We start from the raw sequence: 20,075 nt of genomic DNA on the forward strand, positions 1-20,075 counted from the left end.
TCTCCAGGTGCTTCAAACGTGTGACAAAGGGTGGGAAGCACTGCACTATGTCAAGGGTCTCAGCCAAGGTTGTGCATAAGAAACCCCTGGGGAACTCAAAAATGCACTCACCCCAGACCTCCTCCACCCAACTCTCCCGAGCTGGTCCCAGGTATCTGAATTTGTCTCAGCTCCCACCCAGTGGGTCTGGTGAGCTGCTGACCTAGCGTATCACAAACCCAGTATAATATAAGGCAAAGGTTCGTAGGGTGGATGGCCAATAAGAAATGTGGATGGAATGGGGTGGATTGGAGGCTTGCACCGGCCTCACCTTACCTCTTGGGAGTAGGTCTGGCTGGGGGATGCTGCACTGAAACCACAAAGTTAAAGTTATTACGTAAATGAAAAATGACTTGCTTTGTTACTTTTGTATGGTTCAGTTTAATGCCAACTCATGAGGAGACAACTGTTTCAAGAGATTTCTGTAAGATTGTCACCAAGGTGGAGATTGCAGGAGAGGGTCAGAGTCCAAGGTCCTAAGTAACCCCGTAGAGGTGCCTACACATGACATACATGCAATTCCAGGACATTGCTAGGGTTATCTTCCCGACATCAATTCTTGATCTCCTCCTGTGACCTGCACAGACCTGGATTCCCCATCTTAGCAGGCACCGCCTTGTGCTCAGAGCTACAGCACCCCACCCCCGGTTTGAGGCCAGCAGGTGCTGCCCCCATAAGGAGAGCTGTGAAAAGGACTTCGGTGGGAGGCAGAACTCACCATGGCCTCAAGTGTCTAGATCCCCCCCCTCACCTGGTAAAGGGCCACCAGTACAAAATCTACATTCATTATGCCCTTGCGTATTATAAGTATCTAATTTTGTTCATAAACCTTTTTAAGATTTAGATCACAGATAATATGAGCTTGTTGTAACTAATGAAATGATGCTGAGATTTATAAAGAAAGGGTAGCCTCCTCCCACCCACACCCTCCATTCCCAGTGCCTTTCCCCCCAAGTGACTAAAGTTAACAGCCACCCCATTTAATTTTTGTTCGGAAGTGAGTTGTTCCACACAAATGAATTTGCTCACTAATCAAAACTGTTCTTTTTACTTGCCAACACTTGAAATGACTTGCAGTAGTTTGACCACTGGGATGAAGATTGCCATAGACCGAACGTGTCCCCCACAATTTACCGGTTGAAACCTAATGTCCTACATGATGGTGTTAGGAGGGGTGGCCTTTGGGAGGTGATTAGGTCATGAGGATGGAGCCCTCATGAATGGGATTAGCACCCTTATAAAAGAGGCCCCTCAGAGCTCCCCTGTCCCTTCTGACATGTAAAGGCAGAGAGAGAAAGCCATCTAGGTACCTGGAAGTAGGTCCTCACCAGACACCAAATCTGCTAACACCTTGATCTTAAACCTTAACCTCCAGAACTGTGAGAAACAAATTTCTGTTTTTCAGCCACCCAGTCTATAGTATTGTTTTATGGCAGCCAGAATGGACTAAGACAAAGATCATTCTACAAAGTCTTACACAGTGTCTTGACTTTTAAAACGGAAGGACTCAGGGTTATTGCCATACTTAGAATAATTTATGTTTGAGAATGTTTCTAGTTCACAGGCCACCTTTTGATGCATTGCCTACTTTGGCTTTCCCGAGGGGCCTTTGAGATGAGTGGAGCAGATAGCTGTGTTCCTGTCGCACAGACGAGGAACTGGAGGCTCTCCCTGGGAAACGCAGAGTCCAGGCTAGTCACCTGTCTTTCAGCGTCCTGTGAATCTGCATACTCAGCTCTGTCTCCGCTGGCTCTACTGCTGCTCTGTATGTGAATGAGAGTTCATTACCCACACCCTAGGGGCTCCTGATGTGTGCAAATGGCTCTGGGCTAAGACACTTTGTATTTTCTGGAGTCTTTTGTAGTGAGTGTCCCTGATCCCTTCTCCCCTCCCCCCAAACCCAGTGTCAAATTGTCATGGCACTTCCTCCTGCTGTTGAGACACCTTGTTCTGTAAACCATGAACTGAAAAACTTGATCAGAAAAAAAACTTGATCAGAAAAATTAGTCGTTTAGAAATCTTTGAACATTGTGAGTGAATAGGCTCTAACAGATTCTAAAGGACTTTCATAAGAGTTAGGTATACAGAGTAGGCTCAGGTGCATATACTTCCTCTTTTATTATGGGGAATTTCAAACTGTTAAAAATAACAGGCCTTTCAAAGTGAGAGGCAACATTTATTTGAGATCAAAGAACAGCTATTCAGGCAGGAGCCCAAATGATGTTCTGATTAGGAGACAAAGGGAAGGGATGTCTATGAGAAAGGGAAGGGGAACAAACACATCAATAGAAGGAAGGAGTTTCCATAGGTGCCGATGACAGAGTGATGCCGATTCTAAAGAATATTTTTAATTTTTAGTCCAGTAGGCATATATCTGATTTCTTGCTATGGCCACAAACAGTTCTTTGGGGTAATGTCGCTTTAGGTCCCATCCAAAGGTTATTTCACCCTGGTGTAACATTCCAAAGGTCTGAGGTGTAAGACATGCGAGGCAGTTCCTCAGAGACTGTGGCTATGGCTTTGTTGGCCCTGACTGGGTGTCTCAGTGGGTTGGAATGTTGTCCCCTGCACCAAAAGTTTGTGGGGTCAATCCCCGATCAGGGCAGATGCCTAGGTTGTGGGTTCAATTCCCAGTCAGGGCACGTATGGGAGGCAACCGATCAATGTTTCTCTCTCATATCAATGTTTCTCTCTCTCTGTTTCTCTCTCCCTCTCTCTCACTCCCTCTCTCCCCCGCCACCTCTCTTTCTCTCCCTCCACCTTCGTCTCTCTTAGAATTATTACCAGACGGGGGCTGGCCCTGTGTCAGTCTACCTAGGGCCAGCTGTAGTGTGTGGGTTCTTGACTTCGTGTAGGAAAAAGTTCACAACACAAGTCCAGGTAACTATGAGGTACATTTATTAAAGCTGAGGACAGTGAAACAAGAAAGGGCTTAGTGTAGAAGAAGAAGCAATGGGAGACCTAGGCTGGGCTGCCTGAGCTCACTGGGAAGTCGGAGAAAAGGAGGCTATGGACAGGTTTGGGGGGTCTGGGCCTGGAGCTGAAACACAACTGAACCCTACATGTTATATCCTAGATGTTATCTCCAGGGAGGAAAGGCCAGGGAGCAGAGGTTACCCCGGGCACTGTCAGGCACTGGGGACTTTCTGCCCTGGTGACCATCTGCACCTGGCTGTAAATTGCTTGGCCACTGCGTTCAGCTCTCTGTCTCAGTTGCCCTATTCCACTTGCCAAGGAATTTTCCTAGCTTCTTACTAACCTGTATCAAAATCAATAAAAACATATCCTCAGGTAAGGTTTTAAATAAATAAATAAATAAATAAATAAATAAAGTGGCTTCGTTTATTTCTTTATTTTGACAAAACCTATTTAACAGGTAGACAGAATAGTATAATGAACTTCATTATAAGTTGGGCAACTTCAACAATTATCAGCATGGTACACATGTCTTGCTTTGCTGCTTCAAAATTTTTTTTCCTGAGTTTTGGATTCCTGAAGTGTCGGGATCCTCCTATACCATTACTGTCCATTGTGGGTACCCAGGAGGACCCCTGTCGTGAGAGGTTTGCCAAGGCCCAGTCTCCGGCTGCCCCACAGGGCCAGGTGGAGTACTTCCTGCTTCTGGGTCTCTGACCTCCTGCTGATGACAGGAAGGGAAGCCTCATTTGTCCCCTTTGTCCCACGGGCCAATCCTGCTGGGTAAGTCAAGAGGAATGCAAACTGTGTGCCCTCAACTTCCTCCCGTGGGTTGTGTGTCCTCACCGAAGTTGTTATGGGAGGCTCTGGAAGGAATTTTTATTAGTCTGGAGAGTAAATAATCATTATTTCCACCTCCTTGTGATAGATACCAGGCCTGGAAATTTCCATGGCCTACTCTCTGGCTTCTCAAATACCCAGAATGAGTTCCTTTCTGATCTGAACCCAGACCTGCATGCATTGGACAGAGCTGGACACTTGACCAAGAGCACACAAGATAGGCCCCTGAGTTCCTTTCCGTGGCCTTGTGGAAATGGTGTCACAGACCCTATTCTGCAGGTGAAGAGGTGAAGGTGTAGAGAGACGAAGCCACCTGTCCTGGCATGTCATTAGTAAGCAAAACAGCGGAGACTTGAATGAGCCCAATAATTTGAGTCTTCATTAATAAACAGGGAGCTAATTATGAACATTGAAAAGACTGCTCCTTTTCTGCTGTGATTAATTCCGAATTTATTTTTAGTCTTTAAAAGAATGGAGACTTATGGGGAGGTTTTGTCTGGAGTGAGAAACGTGCCATCCCTGACCGTTTTCCTTGGCCGGCACTCCACCCCATCCCAGGAGAAATCGGCAACTGGCAGCCAGCTCATCCACGTGCCCTTTCCCTAAGCTCAAGAGTCCCCAGGGATTTGTGTCAGCCGTGGCTACTTGGAATGAGCCCTAGAGAACTGTTTTCACACGTTGATAACAGGACCACCACTGACAAATTGAAAACCCCAGCTTCAGCCACTTTGTTGGGGAAAGAACTTAGGGCCTGGCTTGTCTTCAGGGCAAGAGAAGCAGGATGCTAATCAAAAGGCAGTCTTTTGTGTGTGTGTATCTGAGTGTGAGTGAGTGTGTGTGTGTGTGCACCTTAATGACAGCAGAGCCCAGGAGGAGCAGCAGTCCTCATGGACCCCTTAAACTTACTTTCTAAGCTTCCAGAGAGCCCAGCGCATGGTGGGCAGGCTTTTCCAGGCTCTAGCTATGTTAATGGGGCCCTCCAGTTGGAGGTGGGTCCTGGCCCTGGAGACTTTCTCTCTCTGTAGTGTGACTTTCCTTATCTCTGCTTGGCTCCGGGGTGGGTATTTTGTTATTGAGCCCCAAAGGACAATCTCATTTCCACACTTTTCTGCTGCAGATGGGGACTCATGGGAAAGGGGCAAGCCCTCCTTTGGCCATCCACCCAGCAAGACCAGCGAAAAGATGGAATTTGGCTTCTAAGTGCTACTCTTGGTCCCACAACTCATTTTATCTCTCTGAGGCCCTCCTTTTCTTCTCTCCTCCCCTTTCCTTTTTTTCCCCTTCCTGCTCCTTTTGCAAATGAAACCTCTAGCTTTCTCCAGGGAGGCAAGACTGGGCTCAAGTGCCCTGGCCTGGGCAGCACATGTGTGAAGGGGATTGGGATCTGCTGGGAAAAAAATGGTCTTGCCTTTCTCTTCCCCCTCCCTCTCTGCCATCTCGCCCCAGCAACTCTCTTTTTTACCCCATTCCCTTCTTCTTCTGTATTGTCTGTCCCATTCTCCACAGCTCTTCCCTCTCCTCACTTATCTCTCATGGCTGGACTTTGCCTCCCACTGTCTGTGTGCCATCTTGTTAAATGCTGGTGTGCCAGGCCAAATAGGATGCAAACACAAACCCTGCTCACTTATAAAATAAAATGTCCTCTGATGATACAATTAATTTCTGAAAACATAGGACAGCCTTGGTATTTAGGATGATCTGCTCCAGAGTGGTGTTTCTCAAAGTGCTGTCTGAGGTTGTTAAAAATAGGTCCCTCGGTCCCATCCCAGACCCACTTAATCAGAGCCCCTGGAGGTGAGGCCCAGGAATGGGCACCATTTTTCACAGGCTCCCTGGTGATTCTTGCACACATTTCCATTTCAGGACTTTTGTTCTGCTGGACCTAGAGCTTAAACTCCCAGGAGAATTGGGGAGAGGAAGGGCAGAGGGCCCATACCTCCTCCTGGTGAGCCCAACACCAGGTTTCTCTAAGACGACAAGGGGAGAACTGGGTCCATTTATCCCTTCCAGAGTCACAACTCCAAAATGCATATTTTCAGTACAATAACTTTCTTTTCCTTCCTACTGTCTTCTTGAAGCTGCTCTCAACATCACAAGAAGAGCACAAAATGTCCATTATGGTGAGAGAAGAAATTTTCAAATTTCTATTTGTGTATATGTTTTAATATAACCCTTTAAAATTCAAAGTTTGCATAATATAAGATACTAGTTTAGTGACTCATATATTTAATTGATAAACAATAAAAATTCATGTATTGGGGACTTTTACTGATAGAGGTGCACAGTAAAAAAAGCTTGGGGAACATCTCTAGAATCTAGATTATATGTTCTCTGAGGTCAGGGACTATATCATTTTGTGTAACAAGCTATTGAAATATAGTATCCATACAGAAAAGTATACAAATAAGTCTACAGCCTGCAGAACAGTCCTGTGTAACTAGCACAAAGATCAAGAGTATCACCAGCATCCCAGACCCCGGCTATGCCCTCACTACCCGTTCCCAAAATCACCTCCCTCCGCCTTCTGGGAATTTCATGTAAATGGAACCATGCTCTGTGTGCCCTTTCACATTTGGCTTCTTTTGCTCAACATTACAAATGTGGGATCCACGTATATGTAGCAATAGTTCGTTCATTCTTGAAGTGTAGTGTTTTCCACTGTGTAAATGTCACCATTTATCCATCCTCCCATTGATGGGCCTTGGGCTGTTTTGGGCTTGGGGGTATTGCTGCTGTGAACATGGTATATGTGTTTCAGTGAACACGTGAACACACCTCAGGCAGGCTACAGCTCAGAGGGGAGCTGGTGAGTCATAGAGGACACCATGTTTGGCGTTGCTAAATAGCGAGTTTTCCAACGGGCTCCCAGCAGCAATGTGAGGGAGCCCCAGGTGCGTCCCATCCTCCCCAATGCACAGCATTCCCCATGTTGTTTTTATACCCACCACCTAGTAGCACATGGTTACCTCCTTATATTTTGATGGCTTTTCTTGATGATTAATGAGGCTAATCTTTAATTTACTGGCCATTTGGATATTTTCTTTTGTGAAATGCCTGTTCAAGTCTTTTTCCCTTTTTCTGTTGTGCCGTCCATCTTTTTCTTACGGATCTATAGCAATTCTTTATGTGTACTGCCATTTTCATCTCTTTCTCTCCAGGACCAGCACATTGTCCATTTTACAGCATGTGCTTAAGAACTCTCCAGGCTGTTGCTCAATTAATTAGCACACACGACAGGAAATGTACCCCTGTTGAATGAATGAGGCCTTTACATACTTTTGTTTATTTTTTGGTTTATGGTAACAACTTAATTGAAACATAATTTACATCCCCAAATTGTACTTGTTTTAAGCTCACAATTTAATGATTTCCTGAGTTGTGTAACCATCACCACAATCCAATTTTAGAACATTGTCATAGCTCCAAAAGGAAAGATTATGCCCATTTCTGTACACTCTATTACCAACTCTAGCCCCAGGCAAGTGCTAATTTATCTACCGTCTCTTTCATATACATGCAATCATGGATACGTAGGCTTTTGTCTCTGACTTCTTTCACTTAGTGTAATGCCTCTGAAGCCCATCCGTGTTGTAGCATGTGCCAGCACCCCAATCCTGTGCATGGCTGAGCGAATGTTCCATTGCATGGGTATACGGGGTCTTGTCTATGTAGTCATCAACTGATGGACGTTTGGATTATGTCCACTTTTTGGCTATCATAAATAGTGCTGCTGTGAACATTCACTACCGTTTTTGTGTAGCCATTTGTTTTCATTTCTCTTAGGTAGATACCTGGGAGGGACTTGCTGGGTCATAGGCCAAATTTATGGGCAACTTTTTAAGAAACTGAAACACTCATTTTTAAGAAACTGAAACAACCAGGGGCTGATGATGGAAAGACATAGAAGGCTGTATTGGGTAGAAAAGAAACATCTGCCAGAACATATTTTTTAAAAGCACAGTGTCAAGAGAAAGCTAAGAAAGAGACTAAAGGCTGCTTTTAGGAGTTTACAGTCTTATCTGGATGTTCTAACACATGTGTTTGTAGAGTAACTCAGCAATATGGAAAATTGGAATATGAGCAGGGTCCAGACAATCTTCGCACAATGAATTCAGGAAGTGCTGAATGCCTACCTTTTACAAGACTCAACGGTAAGCTTTAAGAAGGATAGATGGAAGTTTAAAACAAATATGCTCTTCCTCCCCTGAGTTACTAGGAGTTTAATCAATAAAATAAACCTCAGTTATCAAATAAGTTAATTTTTAATCCTCCCCTGAGGATATGTTTCTTGATTTTAAAGGGGGAGAGAGACAGAGAGAGAAACATCAATGTGAGGGAGAATCATCGATCAGTTGCTTCCCCTGTGCGCCCTGACCAGGGATCAAACCTGCAACCTAGGTGTGTGTCCTGATGGAAATGGAACTATAGAATGACGCTCCAACCAACTGAGCAAAATGGCCAGGGCTCAAAGAAGTTAAACACAGAATAAATGATAGCTGTACTCTCACTTACATCATTTAAACATTAGAATTTTTCAGCAGTAAGTGCAAAGCCCACAAGGACGCCTTGGGAGACATCAGCAGAGGGCAGATAAGAACCAGGCCAGACAAATAGCAGGAATAGCAGTGATACTGCACAGAGCCCAAAGAACAGCCCTCCCAACATGGTTAGTGTAAGAGTCCTCCTACACTAAGTCAGTGCCGTAGGAAAAAACGCTACAAGAATTCCTGGAAGGGGGAAAAGGCTGAATACTGAGATGCACAAGATCATTTAAAACAGGACAAGCATTCCCACTGGCACTGAACTGGCTGCATCAAGAACAGGGGCTCCACAGTGGTATAAGGTAACAAAAAGTACATTTGTTTTGCACATCTGAGAAGTAGTGGATAAACTTCCCAGGTGCTAAAAATCTTGGTGGAATCTTACTAAATTATGTATGCATACATGCCTAAATTAAAAAATACCAAAATATTAAAATACTCTGAATGGCATGATTTTCTAAAAAGAACATAAGTTATCTTAACATTTCTTAATAAATCACAACATTCAGAACTTACATAATATTGAAGTAATAGAAGATTGGGAAGGCGGATGGCAAAGGGGAAAGTAGGAGAGGGGGAAACTCTTTCCTTCAAGATCTTAGAAGAAAACAGAAACCCAGAGAGTGTTCCTTGAACATTTTTGGCATTCCAAAGATACAAGTTTCCACTGCTATTGTTGCACTGGAAATCTTAGTTCAAAATGAAGTGTTAGATAGTAAATAACCAGGACCATTGGACTAGAAAGATAATAATAATGCTAATACTTGAGTACTTTACATGCCTGATATTGCTCTGAATAGTTTACATTTGTACCCATTTAATCCTCTCAATAACTTTATGATATAAATATTACTATTATTTTCTTCTAATGATGAAGTACATGAGGCTCAGACAGGTTATGTAAATTGCCCAAGGGCACATAGCTAGAAAGTGGCAGAACTGAGGTTTGGAACAGGGAGTGCAGAGCCCAAATATTTAACCATCTCAAGTCATATTCCAGCTATTGGATTGAGTCTCCAATTACAGATGGGGAAAGGGACTCAAAAGTGTTAAAGGATTTGTCTGAGGTTACTTCACAGATGAGATCAGGCACAGCAGTTCCACTGACTGCTCACCCAGTTTCACTTCTACGAGGACTGGCCTTGGGTATCACGAGAGAGCCCTTTCTTAAGATACCATTTGTGGATGAGCTACAAGGATACAGTTTCCTGACTCTGGCAAGATGGACTAGACTAGAGGAAGCAGCACTCGATATATTGTACAGTAAGCCAGATCTGAGTTCAAAGCCTGGTTCTACTGTTTACTAGCCACATGATGGTGGGCAAGTCATACCCTCATAGCCCAATTCCTCTACTGGTAAACTGCAGGCAATAACCACACCAGCTCATATGATTACAGGAATGAAATGAAAGAATTGGAAAAAAGAAAAAGGACTCATGGACACAGTCAACAGGGTGGTGTCTGCCAGGGTGGCAGTGGCTGGAGGTGGAAGAGGGTATAAGGGGGACAAATGGTAATGGGAAAAAATATGATTAAAAAAAGAATTGGAAGAAACTGGCAGCCATGATCAGTTTTGGTGCTGCAGAAGTTTGGGGTGGGTGATTTAGAGCTGAAGTGTATAGGGTGCTGTGTAGGCTGAGATTTTTCAAGCCCAGACTGGATCACAGGTTACTCAAGGGCACCATGGAGGATTCTGGATAAAAAGAAGGCCCTGGGCCAACTCTCCTAACTTGAGCTGGGCCATATCAGGAGATATGAAACCTGAGGTCATCCTGCTAACAGTCACATATTCCCCTGATACAGGAAATTTTAGTTCTTTTTAAACACTTGATTAGGTCAGTTACTTTTAGTGACTCTTCTATAACAAATTTTGCAGTTCTGCATTAAGGAACTCTTAACCGTGGCTGTGGTCAAGAGTTTGTTCCTCATATTTCTAGCCAAGCAAAGGTTTGTCAATTTGCAATCAATGGCATGATATAAATTCTCTGCATTTGTCAACTTGCCCATGGCCTGAGGCCAGATTGAGGCTGCTCAGGTGAGATGGTTTAAATGCAGAATATGGCTCAACAGTGATTCTCAAAGCAAGGCTGGGCCTGGGCATAAGCATATTTTAAAGTTACTCGGGTGATTCTAATGTATACCAGTATTGAGAACCACTGACGCGAAGCATAGAAAGATGTGCAAGATCTTATGGCGTTTATAGCCCAGACTGACAGGTTTTATAAAGGACACCTAGGCAAACATGGTGAGAGATAAAGACTGGGGTTAGGAGGGTGGATTGTGGAGTGCCTACAATGCACAGGCTGAGAAATCTCTATTTAATTTAATAGGCAATAGGGAGCCATGGATGGTTATTGAGCAAGATGTAAGGGTAGGCAGGTAGAAGTGTACAAAGAAGTGCAACTATTTAATATACTTTAGAAAATGGACTTTTTTTCTATGAAGTAGGAAATGAAGCTTTCTTTTACCTTTATACCCTCAGCTTAAGATCAACTTCCTTCAGCACCATGGTCCACTGGTCCCTAGAGAGCTGAGACTTGTTCAAATGATCTTTGTAGGTATCCGGAGCGTTGCATACAAGGTAGCAGCCTTCCATGGATGTTTGTTGACTGAGTAAATGAATGTGGCCCATCTGGGTATCAGGAGAATTGGTACCCTCCGCCAGCCCCTTTGCATGCAAAAAGGTGGGGCTGGGTCTCTCACCTTTCCCCTTTCCTTAATTTATCCTCGTGGGGCTGATTCTAATTCTCCCAACTCTAATTCCGTCGCTTCCCCGGTGGGTGGTGCCTCCTTGTAATGCGCTGCCACCCGGCTTCCCGGCTTCAGGCGCCAGGCTTCAAACCTGTCTTTCACCCATTGTTCAGTTTCCGGAGAGTCAAGTTCAACCCCAGGTTCAACAACTACAGTGACAGTCACAAACACATTCCCCTACGGGTACCTCGCAGGGGGCGCCCACCTCCACCAGCCCCCACTACTACCAAACAGGTACAGAAGGGCGTTTCCATTCCAGCGCCCCTGGTGTTGGGGGTGTGAATGGGGAGACACCTACCCAGTGACCTGCCCCCAAGGCAAGAAAGCGCCCAGCCCTCAGCAGGCGTGGCCGCTCTGGTCCAGCCCCCGCCCCGCCCCCCTCGCCGTATGGAGAGCCTCGGCTCGGCCACCCAGCCGCCAACCCCTTCTCCACGTACGCCGGGCCACTCCCTTGCTGCGGAGCTCCGCAGAGGGTGATGCTTAGGATCCCACCTCTCCCCCCCGAGCTGCGCATTTCCGCGTGCCAAGGCGGCTCCGGATCCCGCCGGCCCTCGCAGCGGCAGCCCGCGTTCCGCGTCCACGAGAAGTTGTCTCCGGAGCCCGCTGCGCCTGGGTCTCCTCCCCTTGAGCCCCGCCCCCCCGCCCAGTGCTGGGATCTGCGAGCTGCCCGGCCCGGGGGCGTCGCCGCTTGCTCTTCGAAACCAGCAAGTCTCTGCTTCCCCGCGCGGAGCGCGCGTTCCCTGCCTGGCTGGGGACCCCGCGCACCCCCGAGACGGCGCGCGCACAGAGCGCGGGAGCCCGGAGCACCGGGCGCCTGGGACCCCGGGGAGCCACTGCCCAGCCCGCGGGGCTCGGCAGGGATGCAGGCTGCTCTGTGAGCCCGGGCGCCAAGGCCATGTCTGGGTCCCGCTGCCGGACCCTGTACCCCTTCTCAGGGGAGCGGCACGGCCAGGGGCTACGCTTTGCTGCGGGCGAGCTGATCACCCTGCTGCAGGTCCCGGACGGCGGCTGGTGGGAAGGCGAGAAGGAGGACGGGCTCCGCGGCTGGTTCCCAGCGAGCTACGTGCAGTTGCTGGAGGTAAGGGGAGAGGGCCGGGGTCTGGGAGGTCCGGGGCTCCAGTCCTCCACGCGCTCTCAGACCTGTTGCCGGCACCGGGGATTCTGGAGCAGCCCCTGTCGGACCTGAGTCCCCGGGGCAGCCGCTGTTGACCCGACCCGTAGTTTCGCGCTCCTGGGGGGCAGCGAAGGCACGGGCGTCCCGTGGGGCGTGTGCAGCGCGGGGAATCGCCCCCTGAGCTCCCCCCATGCCGGGCCTCTCGGCACGTCGTGACACCCTGAGGAAACGAGAACTTGTTGCCTGTGTGAGTTCTGGAGCGGGCGGGAGCGTTCCCGGCAGTAGCAGGGGCTGGCGAAGAGCTTCAGAGTCCTTCACGAGACGCACAGAGGATCGGGAATCGAAAAAGTGGCACTGCAGCCCCGTCCGTGTCTCCACCCCAGGTCCCGGAGCCTGCCGACCCATGGACGGTCTTGCTGCCCCGGGTCAGTCTGCCTGACTGTCTCGGGGCCGCCCACTTGCTGGTCAGCTGAGCCTGGCTGGCTACCAGCCCGAGCCCCGTCAGCAAGCTTGACTCAGGGGTGCCGCAGCCCCCAGCCTGCTCCCCCTCCTCTTTAGAACCCGAAAGTAGCCTGGCCCCAGGGCTACGGGGAACCTGTTGAGCCAAGTCCACTGGCTGTTTATTGCCTGAGTGACAGTAGGGAGGCTTCTCTGCCCTCTAATCGCTGAGCTCATGGTCACAGCCTGAGTGGGACCCGAAGTTTCTAAAGCCCTGGAGGCGGGGGTGGGGGGGGTTGGTGCTGATGACCTTACAGGACGTCTCTAGTAAAAGGCCGCCTGACCCTAGGAGTGTTGTAAAGATTAAATGAGCGGTTACTGCAGTTGAGACGCATACGGAACCGTTCTGGTAAAACTCTAACCAAATCATGGAAACTGAATTTATTTATAATTTAAACCCTGACCTACTTCACAAAAATCAGAGTAGCAAATTTTGACTGAAAATGCTTCGTGCAACTCAAGAGAAAGAAAGAAGGAAAGGAAAACAAAGATAGAGATGAAATGGTTATAGGGTGAGTTTGCCTGAGAAGTATCCTGTGGAAACCTTATCAAACATGGAGTCTGGCTGCCTAGAGGTACATTATGCTTCTTTCAGGTCCAGAGGAAAACAACAGAACCCCTCCTAAATGAACCCATACTAGTATTTGAGCGAAATTGAGGCTGGAAGGTGCTTTCATGGGCTGCCAGCAGAATGTTCCCTAACCCTCTTGGTTCCCTATTTGGAGAACCTGTGAGTGTGGGAGGGGCTCAGGTGTGTTCCTCAGCTTTCCCAGTTCCTTTTCTGAGATTCACATGTGAAAGCAAGAAAGTGCATTCCTTCCAACGAAGACCTGGAGGCCCCTTTTTTCTAGCTCAGAAGCCATGAGGAAGGCTCTATTTAAGAGTTCCTTTAGTGGCCACAGTTTTCCAGGAAATACCGACATGGAAATCAGACTGTTGGATGTCTGGTGAGGAGTGTCCCTGACTGGACGCAGCCAGCTCTGTTTTGGGCTGGGGTGAGGCTGGTGGGTTTGTAGACTGTTAGTAAGAGTGGAGTGCCTCTGCATTTCTTAGTGGGGGAAAGGGATGGTGGTCACTACCCAGGGGACCAGCTGAATGATCAGCTGGGACAGTCGTGGGTGTGTCATGGCTTACACATACTTAGGAAATCTCTGGTGCCTAAGGGACTTTCTCAGACAACTCCCACCTGGTGACTTGTGGCAGGAGTACCATCTGTGTGAGCAGCCCTGGTGAGCAGGCCTTTCATTTGTTGAGTACCTACTAGGTGCTAGGCGTGGTATATACATTGTCACCAATTCCCCTGGCGGCTCTGTAACGGGGTGGGCACCATGCCCATTTTACAGGCAAGCAAACTGCATAGGAGAGAGATGGAGGAAATTGCCCAAGGAGTAATGCTTGCATAGTTGCTTAGCAGCTCAGGTGGCTCAGTGGTACCCTCCGTGCCTGTGTCTCTTTTAAACATGATAGCCTGGGCTCAGCTGTGCAGAAAGGCCAGTGAGAGAAGGTGTGGATCCACAAGGGAAAGGGCAAGTGCAGCCCTCGAGGTCAGCACAGGGAGGTTGAAACACTGGGGCTAAAATTAGGGCAGCCGCCCTTCCCACCTGGAGCATCTCTCTCGCTAACCTTGAAGTTTGGTTTCATTCAGAGCCAGCTGGTTTGCCCACAGGTGGGGGCAGGTGGCAGGCTGTGCTCTGAGTCCTGGCACTTTTCATGGCCAAAGCTAATGCTGTTTTGACAGACAGGATTGTAGATCAGGCCCCGTGTGTCTGTGAACCTCATCCATGAGCAGGCTGGACTTCAGGGTGAGGCGTGAGCAGGGATGGGGTGAGTCCTCAAAGACAGACTCACTTAATGGGGAATGCAGAGCTCTCAAAGGAGTCGCCAGTGGTGGGCTGGCCAACACGTGGAAACGTGAGTCTGGAGGAACACTAGCCAGGTGTTTGTTGAGGCTGAGAGTTAATGCAGAGACCAGGGAGCCAGAGAAGGAGCCCATTGATTCTGAAAGTGGTAAACCTTGTGGGATGTTTGCTAAAGGGGTGGCTGGCATGGAGCTTGCGGGGGACATGGAGTTCAGCAGGCCAGGGGAGCTGTTGGGGACAGCAGAACAGAGAGAATGGACACCACCAGCCTCCTGGGGGAGGGGAGGGTGGGGTCATGGCTGAGAATGGCACCTCCACTGTCACTTCCACCCCAGCGTTCCTTTTGCATTCCGGTGGAAGAGTGACAGCAGGGAACCCTGGGAGATGGAAAGTGGGGCTAGGGCTTGAGAGCTGCACGTGCAAGACGGACACTCCCCAAGGAGTCCTTCCTCGTTCATATGTGAAAAAGGAGAACTGAGAGCCCCAGCTTTGCAGGAAGCATAGCCCATGAAGGGGTGTTGGGAGGTAACTTGGAGAGGCAGACAGATCTGCCCTGGTGGCCAGGACCTGGGGAGGGGCCAGTGTCATGGATTCTGATCCTGGGTGCTGGAGAAACCTCTTTGGCCAAGACTCCAAGGGAATGGGGCAGCCTCCAGGAAAACCTCTGCCTGAGAAGAGAAGTGTTGAGGGCCCTGGTGGAACTAAGGACTGGCCCCAAGGATCTTCAGGGAGTGGGCGGCCTTCCAGAGGCTACCAGGGGGAAGGAGTCAGCTCCTCCCAGGAAAGGAAGGAGGCCCATAGATAAGACCCACAGCTGCTGCCTCTGACCTATAAAGGCCTTAGATAAAAGCAGCCAGAAAAATCTTTCTTGAGGATCACCTCAGCCATGAAGAGGTGGAGGGGCTGAGAATTCTTCTGACATTTGAGAGACATGGTTGAGGAGGAGCTGGGTTGAAGGGGACCCAAGATGGGGCTGGAGTCTGTGGAAGCACATTCTGTGGGCTCCAAACCAGGCCCAAGGTCACCTCTACAGACTTGGAGACCCGATAGGGGAAGAGATTTCCACCAGACTTCTGGGGTACATGCAGGCTGAAAGCAGCAAAGATAGATGGAGCATGGAGCCCAGATCTCCATCCCCTGGGAAGATCTGGAGAGTCAGACCTGGTCCAATAGCCAGACAGGTCCAGTAGCTGGAGGGCCTAGCCCTGGCCCACAAATTCCTCGTGGCCTGCTCTTCCCTTGAATGGAGAGAAGAAACCAGGGACCTGCAAGATACTGTGAGACATCTGGAAAAACTCCCAGAACTTTTGGGAAATAATTCTGGAGGTCAATAAGATTGGAATGCAAATACAACAGCTTTCCTTAACCTATGGGCTGTTCTTAGAATCCACAATCTGGCTGGAAGGTCAGGACCTCAGAGGTACTAGCAGAATACGACATTGTCCACCTGTGGAACTAGGTGGTTGAGAGAGTCACCCTTGAACCTGGTCTCCTTCTCTCTATCTTCTCTTCCCCCATTTTGGGTTCCTGTGGTTGTACTATAGGGGTTTCCAAGGTGTGGCTGTGGGAGAGAGATGTGGAGCTGGGGAGGGGCTGTGTTATAGATAATTAAGGAATGATGTTTTATCTATTGCTATGTAACAAGCCACCCCAAACCTTAGTGTCTCAAAACCGTTTGTTATTATCTCCCACATTTCTGTGGGTTGACAGGACTCACTTGGGTGGTTTTTCTGCTGGTCTCTCTTGGTGTCTCTCCTGTGTTTGTAGGCAGGTGGCAACTGGAGCTGGAGTTCTGGAGGCTCACGGGGCTGGACCCTCCAAAATGGTGCCTTGGTATTCATGTGGCCTTTCCCTCCCCATGGTGCCTCCGCCTCCAGGGCCTTTCCATGTGGCCTTCTCTTCAGCAGGGCACTTGAAGTTTTTACATGGTGGTTGGCTTCCAAGAACACAGAAGTCCAAATTGTCAGGCCTTCGTTTTTTGTTTTTTTTTTTAAATATGTTTATTGATTTGAGAGAGAGAGAGTGAAAGAGAAACATTGGTTGCCTCCCATCTACGCCCCAACAGGTGATGGAACCCAAAACCCAGGGACGTGCCCTGACTGGGAATTGAATCCCCAGCCTTTTGGTTTATGAGATGATGCTCCAACCAACTGAGCCACACTAGCCAGGAATGCCAGGCTTTCTTAAGGCTTAGGCTCCAGCCTGGCATATCACTTCTGGCACATTCTATTGGTAAAGTGAGTCACAGGACCCATCCAGGTTCAGCGTTGGGGAGAGGCACATACAGGTGTGGATACAGGGAGACCAGGGAGGGCCATTTTGTAGACTAGCTCCCTCAGAAGTGTAGGGGGACACACCTGGGACACACAATGTTACAGGGGAAGCAGTGCCAGGCCAGTCCAAACGCAGAGCCTCCAGAGGGGAGTAAAAGGCAGCAGACTTGGCTGTCTACTAGGAAATTCTCATTGCCATCCTAGCAGGACTTTTTTTTTTTTTTTAATTTTTCAAAATGCCAGGGATTGCTTTTTGAAGGCCACACAATAAACGGTGCAGTTGAATTTGCAACTAGATTTTTCTGTCCCAAAAGTCTGGATCAGTCCACTGGCCCATTGCATACCAGTCCTGCATTTTCAGGTCAGAGCTATTGGTGCTGGTTATTAATAGACACGGTGTATCTGAGCTGCCTGGCATCTGGTAGATGCTTGCTATGTTACACAAATTGATTTTAATACAGGGCCTTTCTGTCTGTAATGTACAAATTTCCTCAAATGGGTGTAGCCTTGTCCCTCACACCCATGATTTTTAAGACGGTCATCAGCTCTGTTCACAAAAGGTGTAGTTAGGGCTGGTGGCTCGTGGAGCATGTAATTGTGGCTTAAAAGACCAAGGTGCTGCTTTCAGCAACTTCCCTAAGTCATGCTGCCCTTTGATTTGGGGGTGGGGGCTGTGGCCCTCATTTGTAGCTCCTGCCTTTTGCAAATCTACTTTCAGTCCACCCTCCAGCCCACCTCTGCTCCTGGGGAGCCTCCCCCTCTTCACTGCTGTGTGCTGGTCTGGTCAGGTGGCCTCGCCCCAGGACTTCAAAGCAGTGGGCAGGGCTTACAGATTGTATGGGTTGGGCATCTGCACAAAAGTTCCCTTAGCAACAAGTCGGCAGGAATCTCTGACATCTGTTCCCTGCCACGTGAATCCCTGCCCTCCATTACTACCTAGACACATGAATGAGATGCTGACCTCCTTGTACTCTGCTCAGCCTGAAAAAGCCCAGCTTTTATCTGATGGCCCGATTGACTTTATGAACATGGCTGCTGGGGAGAGAAAATGTTTGGTAACCCAGGAAGCCCTGTTCTTATGTCCATGTGAGCTGGTAGGGTCTTTATCAGGCCACTCCAGGGGACACTGTTCTCCCAGTTGCTCTCTTATTACTCACAACATCAAGGTGGCACATGACAAGCTTTCTAATAGGATGTATTAGTATCTGCCTTTCTCCCTGAGATGGCAAGGCTCCCAGGGCTGTGTGTGTCCCTCTGGAGAAAAGTAGGAACTGCGGCTAGCAGGTGGGTCTTGCCTGCCCTTTAGTGGGCCAGATCATGGGGTGACACTGTGGAGATTTGTTGTGACAGGTATATGAACTGCGTGAGGTTTCTGCAGGGCAGGGACACATAAGAGGACTCACCCACTTGTTTGCCCTGTCTACCATCCGATAGAGGCTGTTTTTTAGGTGAACTGTCTTGTTCACTGTCTTTGCCTCACTTCTTGAGCTGGGGTCCAGACTTTGTCCCAGACTTGGTCCCCAGGCACACAGATTTCACAGGCCCGAGCTCAGCCTCTCTCCTTTCTTCACTGCCTTCTACCCCCACCCTCCACACTGGAGTGAATGTCAACACTGCCCATCTGTCTGTCCACCACACCACAGGACACTGCCCCTCCTCCCTCTTCCCTTTGTTGCCTGTTCATTAGGTTAGCAAGCCTTGTCTATCCTCCCTCAGAAACATTTCTCAAAACCTTCTCCTTTTTAAAGATTTTATTTATTGATTTTTAGAGAGAGGGGAAAGGAGGAAGGAAGAGGGAGAAAAATATCGATTGGTTGCCTCTCATATGCTCCCTGACCAGACATCGAACTGGCGGCCTTTTGCTTTGAGGGATGATGCCCAACCCACTGAGCCACATGGGTTCTCCTTAACTTGTGTTGGCAAGCTTTTTCTGTAAAGGGCCGGGAAACATTTCAGGCTTTGCGAGCCGAGAGGCAAGATTGAGTTATAGCCACGGCACTGTGACTTACAGTGTGCCAGAGGCAGTGAGAAGCCGAGAGAGCGTGCATATGGTCCCTGTCACGGCTCCTCAGCTCTGCCCTTGGAGTGCAAAAGCAGCCACAGAGAACCCCAAATTGACAGGAGTGGTTGTGTTCCAATAAAACTTTATTTATAGGCACTGAAATTTGTATTAGTTTTCATGTGCCATGAACTACTGTTCTTCTTTTGCTTGTGTTCAACCATTTAAAGATGTCAAAGCCATTCCTAGCTTATGGGCTGTATGTAGTTTGCCATTCCCTGTTCGAAAGTTGATTATTCATTATTCAGCAATCCCTAATTGAGTGGCTGTGATGGGCTGGAGGTGAAGTCATGAAAGATACAGAAAAGAAGCTTGCCTTTTAGTTGGGGAGATGGTAAACTAGCAAGAAAACATAAGATAATTTCCAAGCAGTATGGGACCAACAAAACAAGGTGCTCTGATGGAGTGGGAGGAGCAAGCAGGGCGAGTGCAGAGAAGGCGTCTCTGAGGAGGTGGTGGTGTTGCAGCAGAGACCTGAGCAGGGCACGGGCGCCAGCTGTGTGCATATCTGGGCAGAAGTGATTTCAGGCAGAAGGCACTACAAATGCAAATAACCCAGAAGAGGGGAGTGTATTTGATATACTTGAGAGAATCGAATATTCCGAAATGGTTAGAGAGTGGTGAACAAGGGCAACAGAAGTTGGGATGGGACAGAGAGGGAGGGAGGTAAGTTGGATAGTCTCCCTCCACCTCCCAATATATGTAATTTTTTCTATAAGAATTTAATTTATATTTTGAGTCCCACTCTGCATGAGGGAAGAAATATCCTGTCAAATAACTTTGTATTTTTTCCCCTTTCCCCAGATTTGCATTTATGTTCCGGGGGACTTAACTAAAAACATCATTCCAAGGGCCCAGGTGCTCCTCAATGTCATTGAGCATCTGCTGAGCTGTCCTACCCCTGTGTGGGTTTCTCTCATCTGCCTGTGTAATTGCCGGAGACAGTCTCCTGTCCGAAGGTGACTCCTTCACCTGGAGCTCTTTCCTCTCCTTGTGAGCCATTTTTCGGAGGACAAGTATTCTCTGACACTAGGCTTCTCTGCCTCCACTGGTATGCTGGTGAATGTTGAACAACCAGCTCTGAGGGGTGGAGGGTTGGAGGTGGAGAGAGGGAAGTCCCAGTTTGTAGCTTTTGCCAGTTTCAGGGGTGTAAATACTCCCAACATGGCTGTATGATTCAAGTCA

General features: G+C 48.4%; 1 protein-coding gene across 1 annotated transcript in view; it reads left to right on the forward strand.

Moving 5' to 3' along the window:
• Nucleotides 1-11,498: 11,498 nt before the first annotated feature.
• Nucleotides 11,499-20,075, forward strand: part of GAS7 (growth arrest specific 7) — a 206,138-nt gene continuing 197,561 nt past the window's right edge. The window contains exon 1 of the mRNA XM_024565191.4: nt 11,499-12,165. Within this exon, the coding sequence (XP_024420959.1) occupies nt 11,983-12,165 (183 nt within the window). The 5' untranslated portion in view covers nt 11,499-11,982. The remainder of the gene's footprint in view (nt 12,166-20,075) is intronic.

This window comes from Desmodus rotundus, chromosome 9, assembly GCF_022682495.2.
Source record: "Desmodus rotundus isolate HL8 chromosome 9, HLdesRot8A.1, whole genome shotgun sequence".
NCBI lineage: Eukaryota > Metazoa > Chordata > Mammalia > Chiroptera > Phyllostomidae > Desmodus > Desmodus rotundus.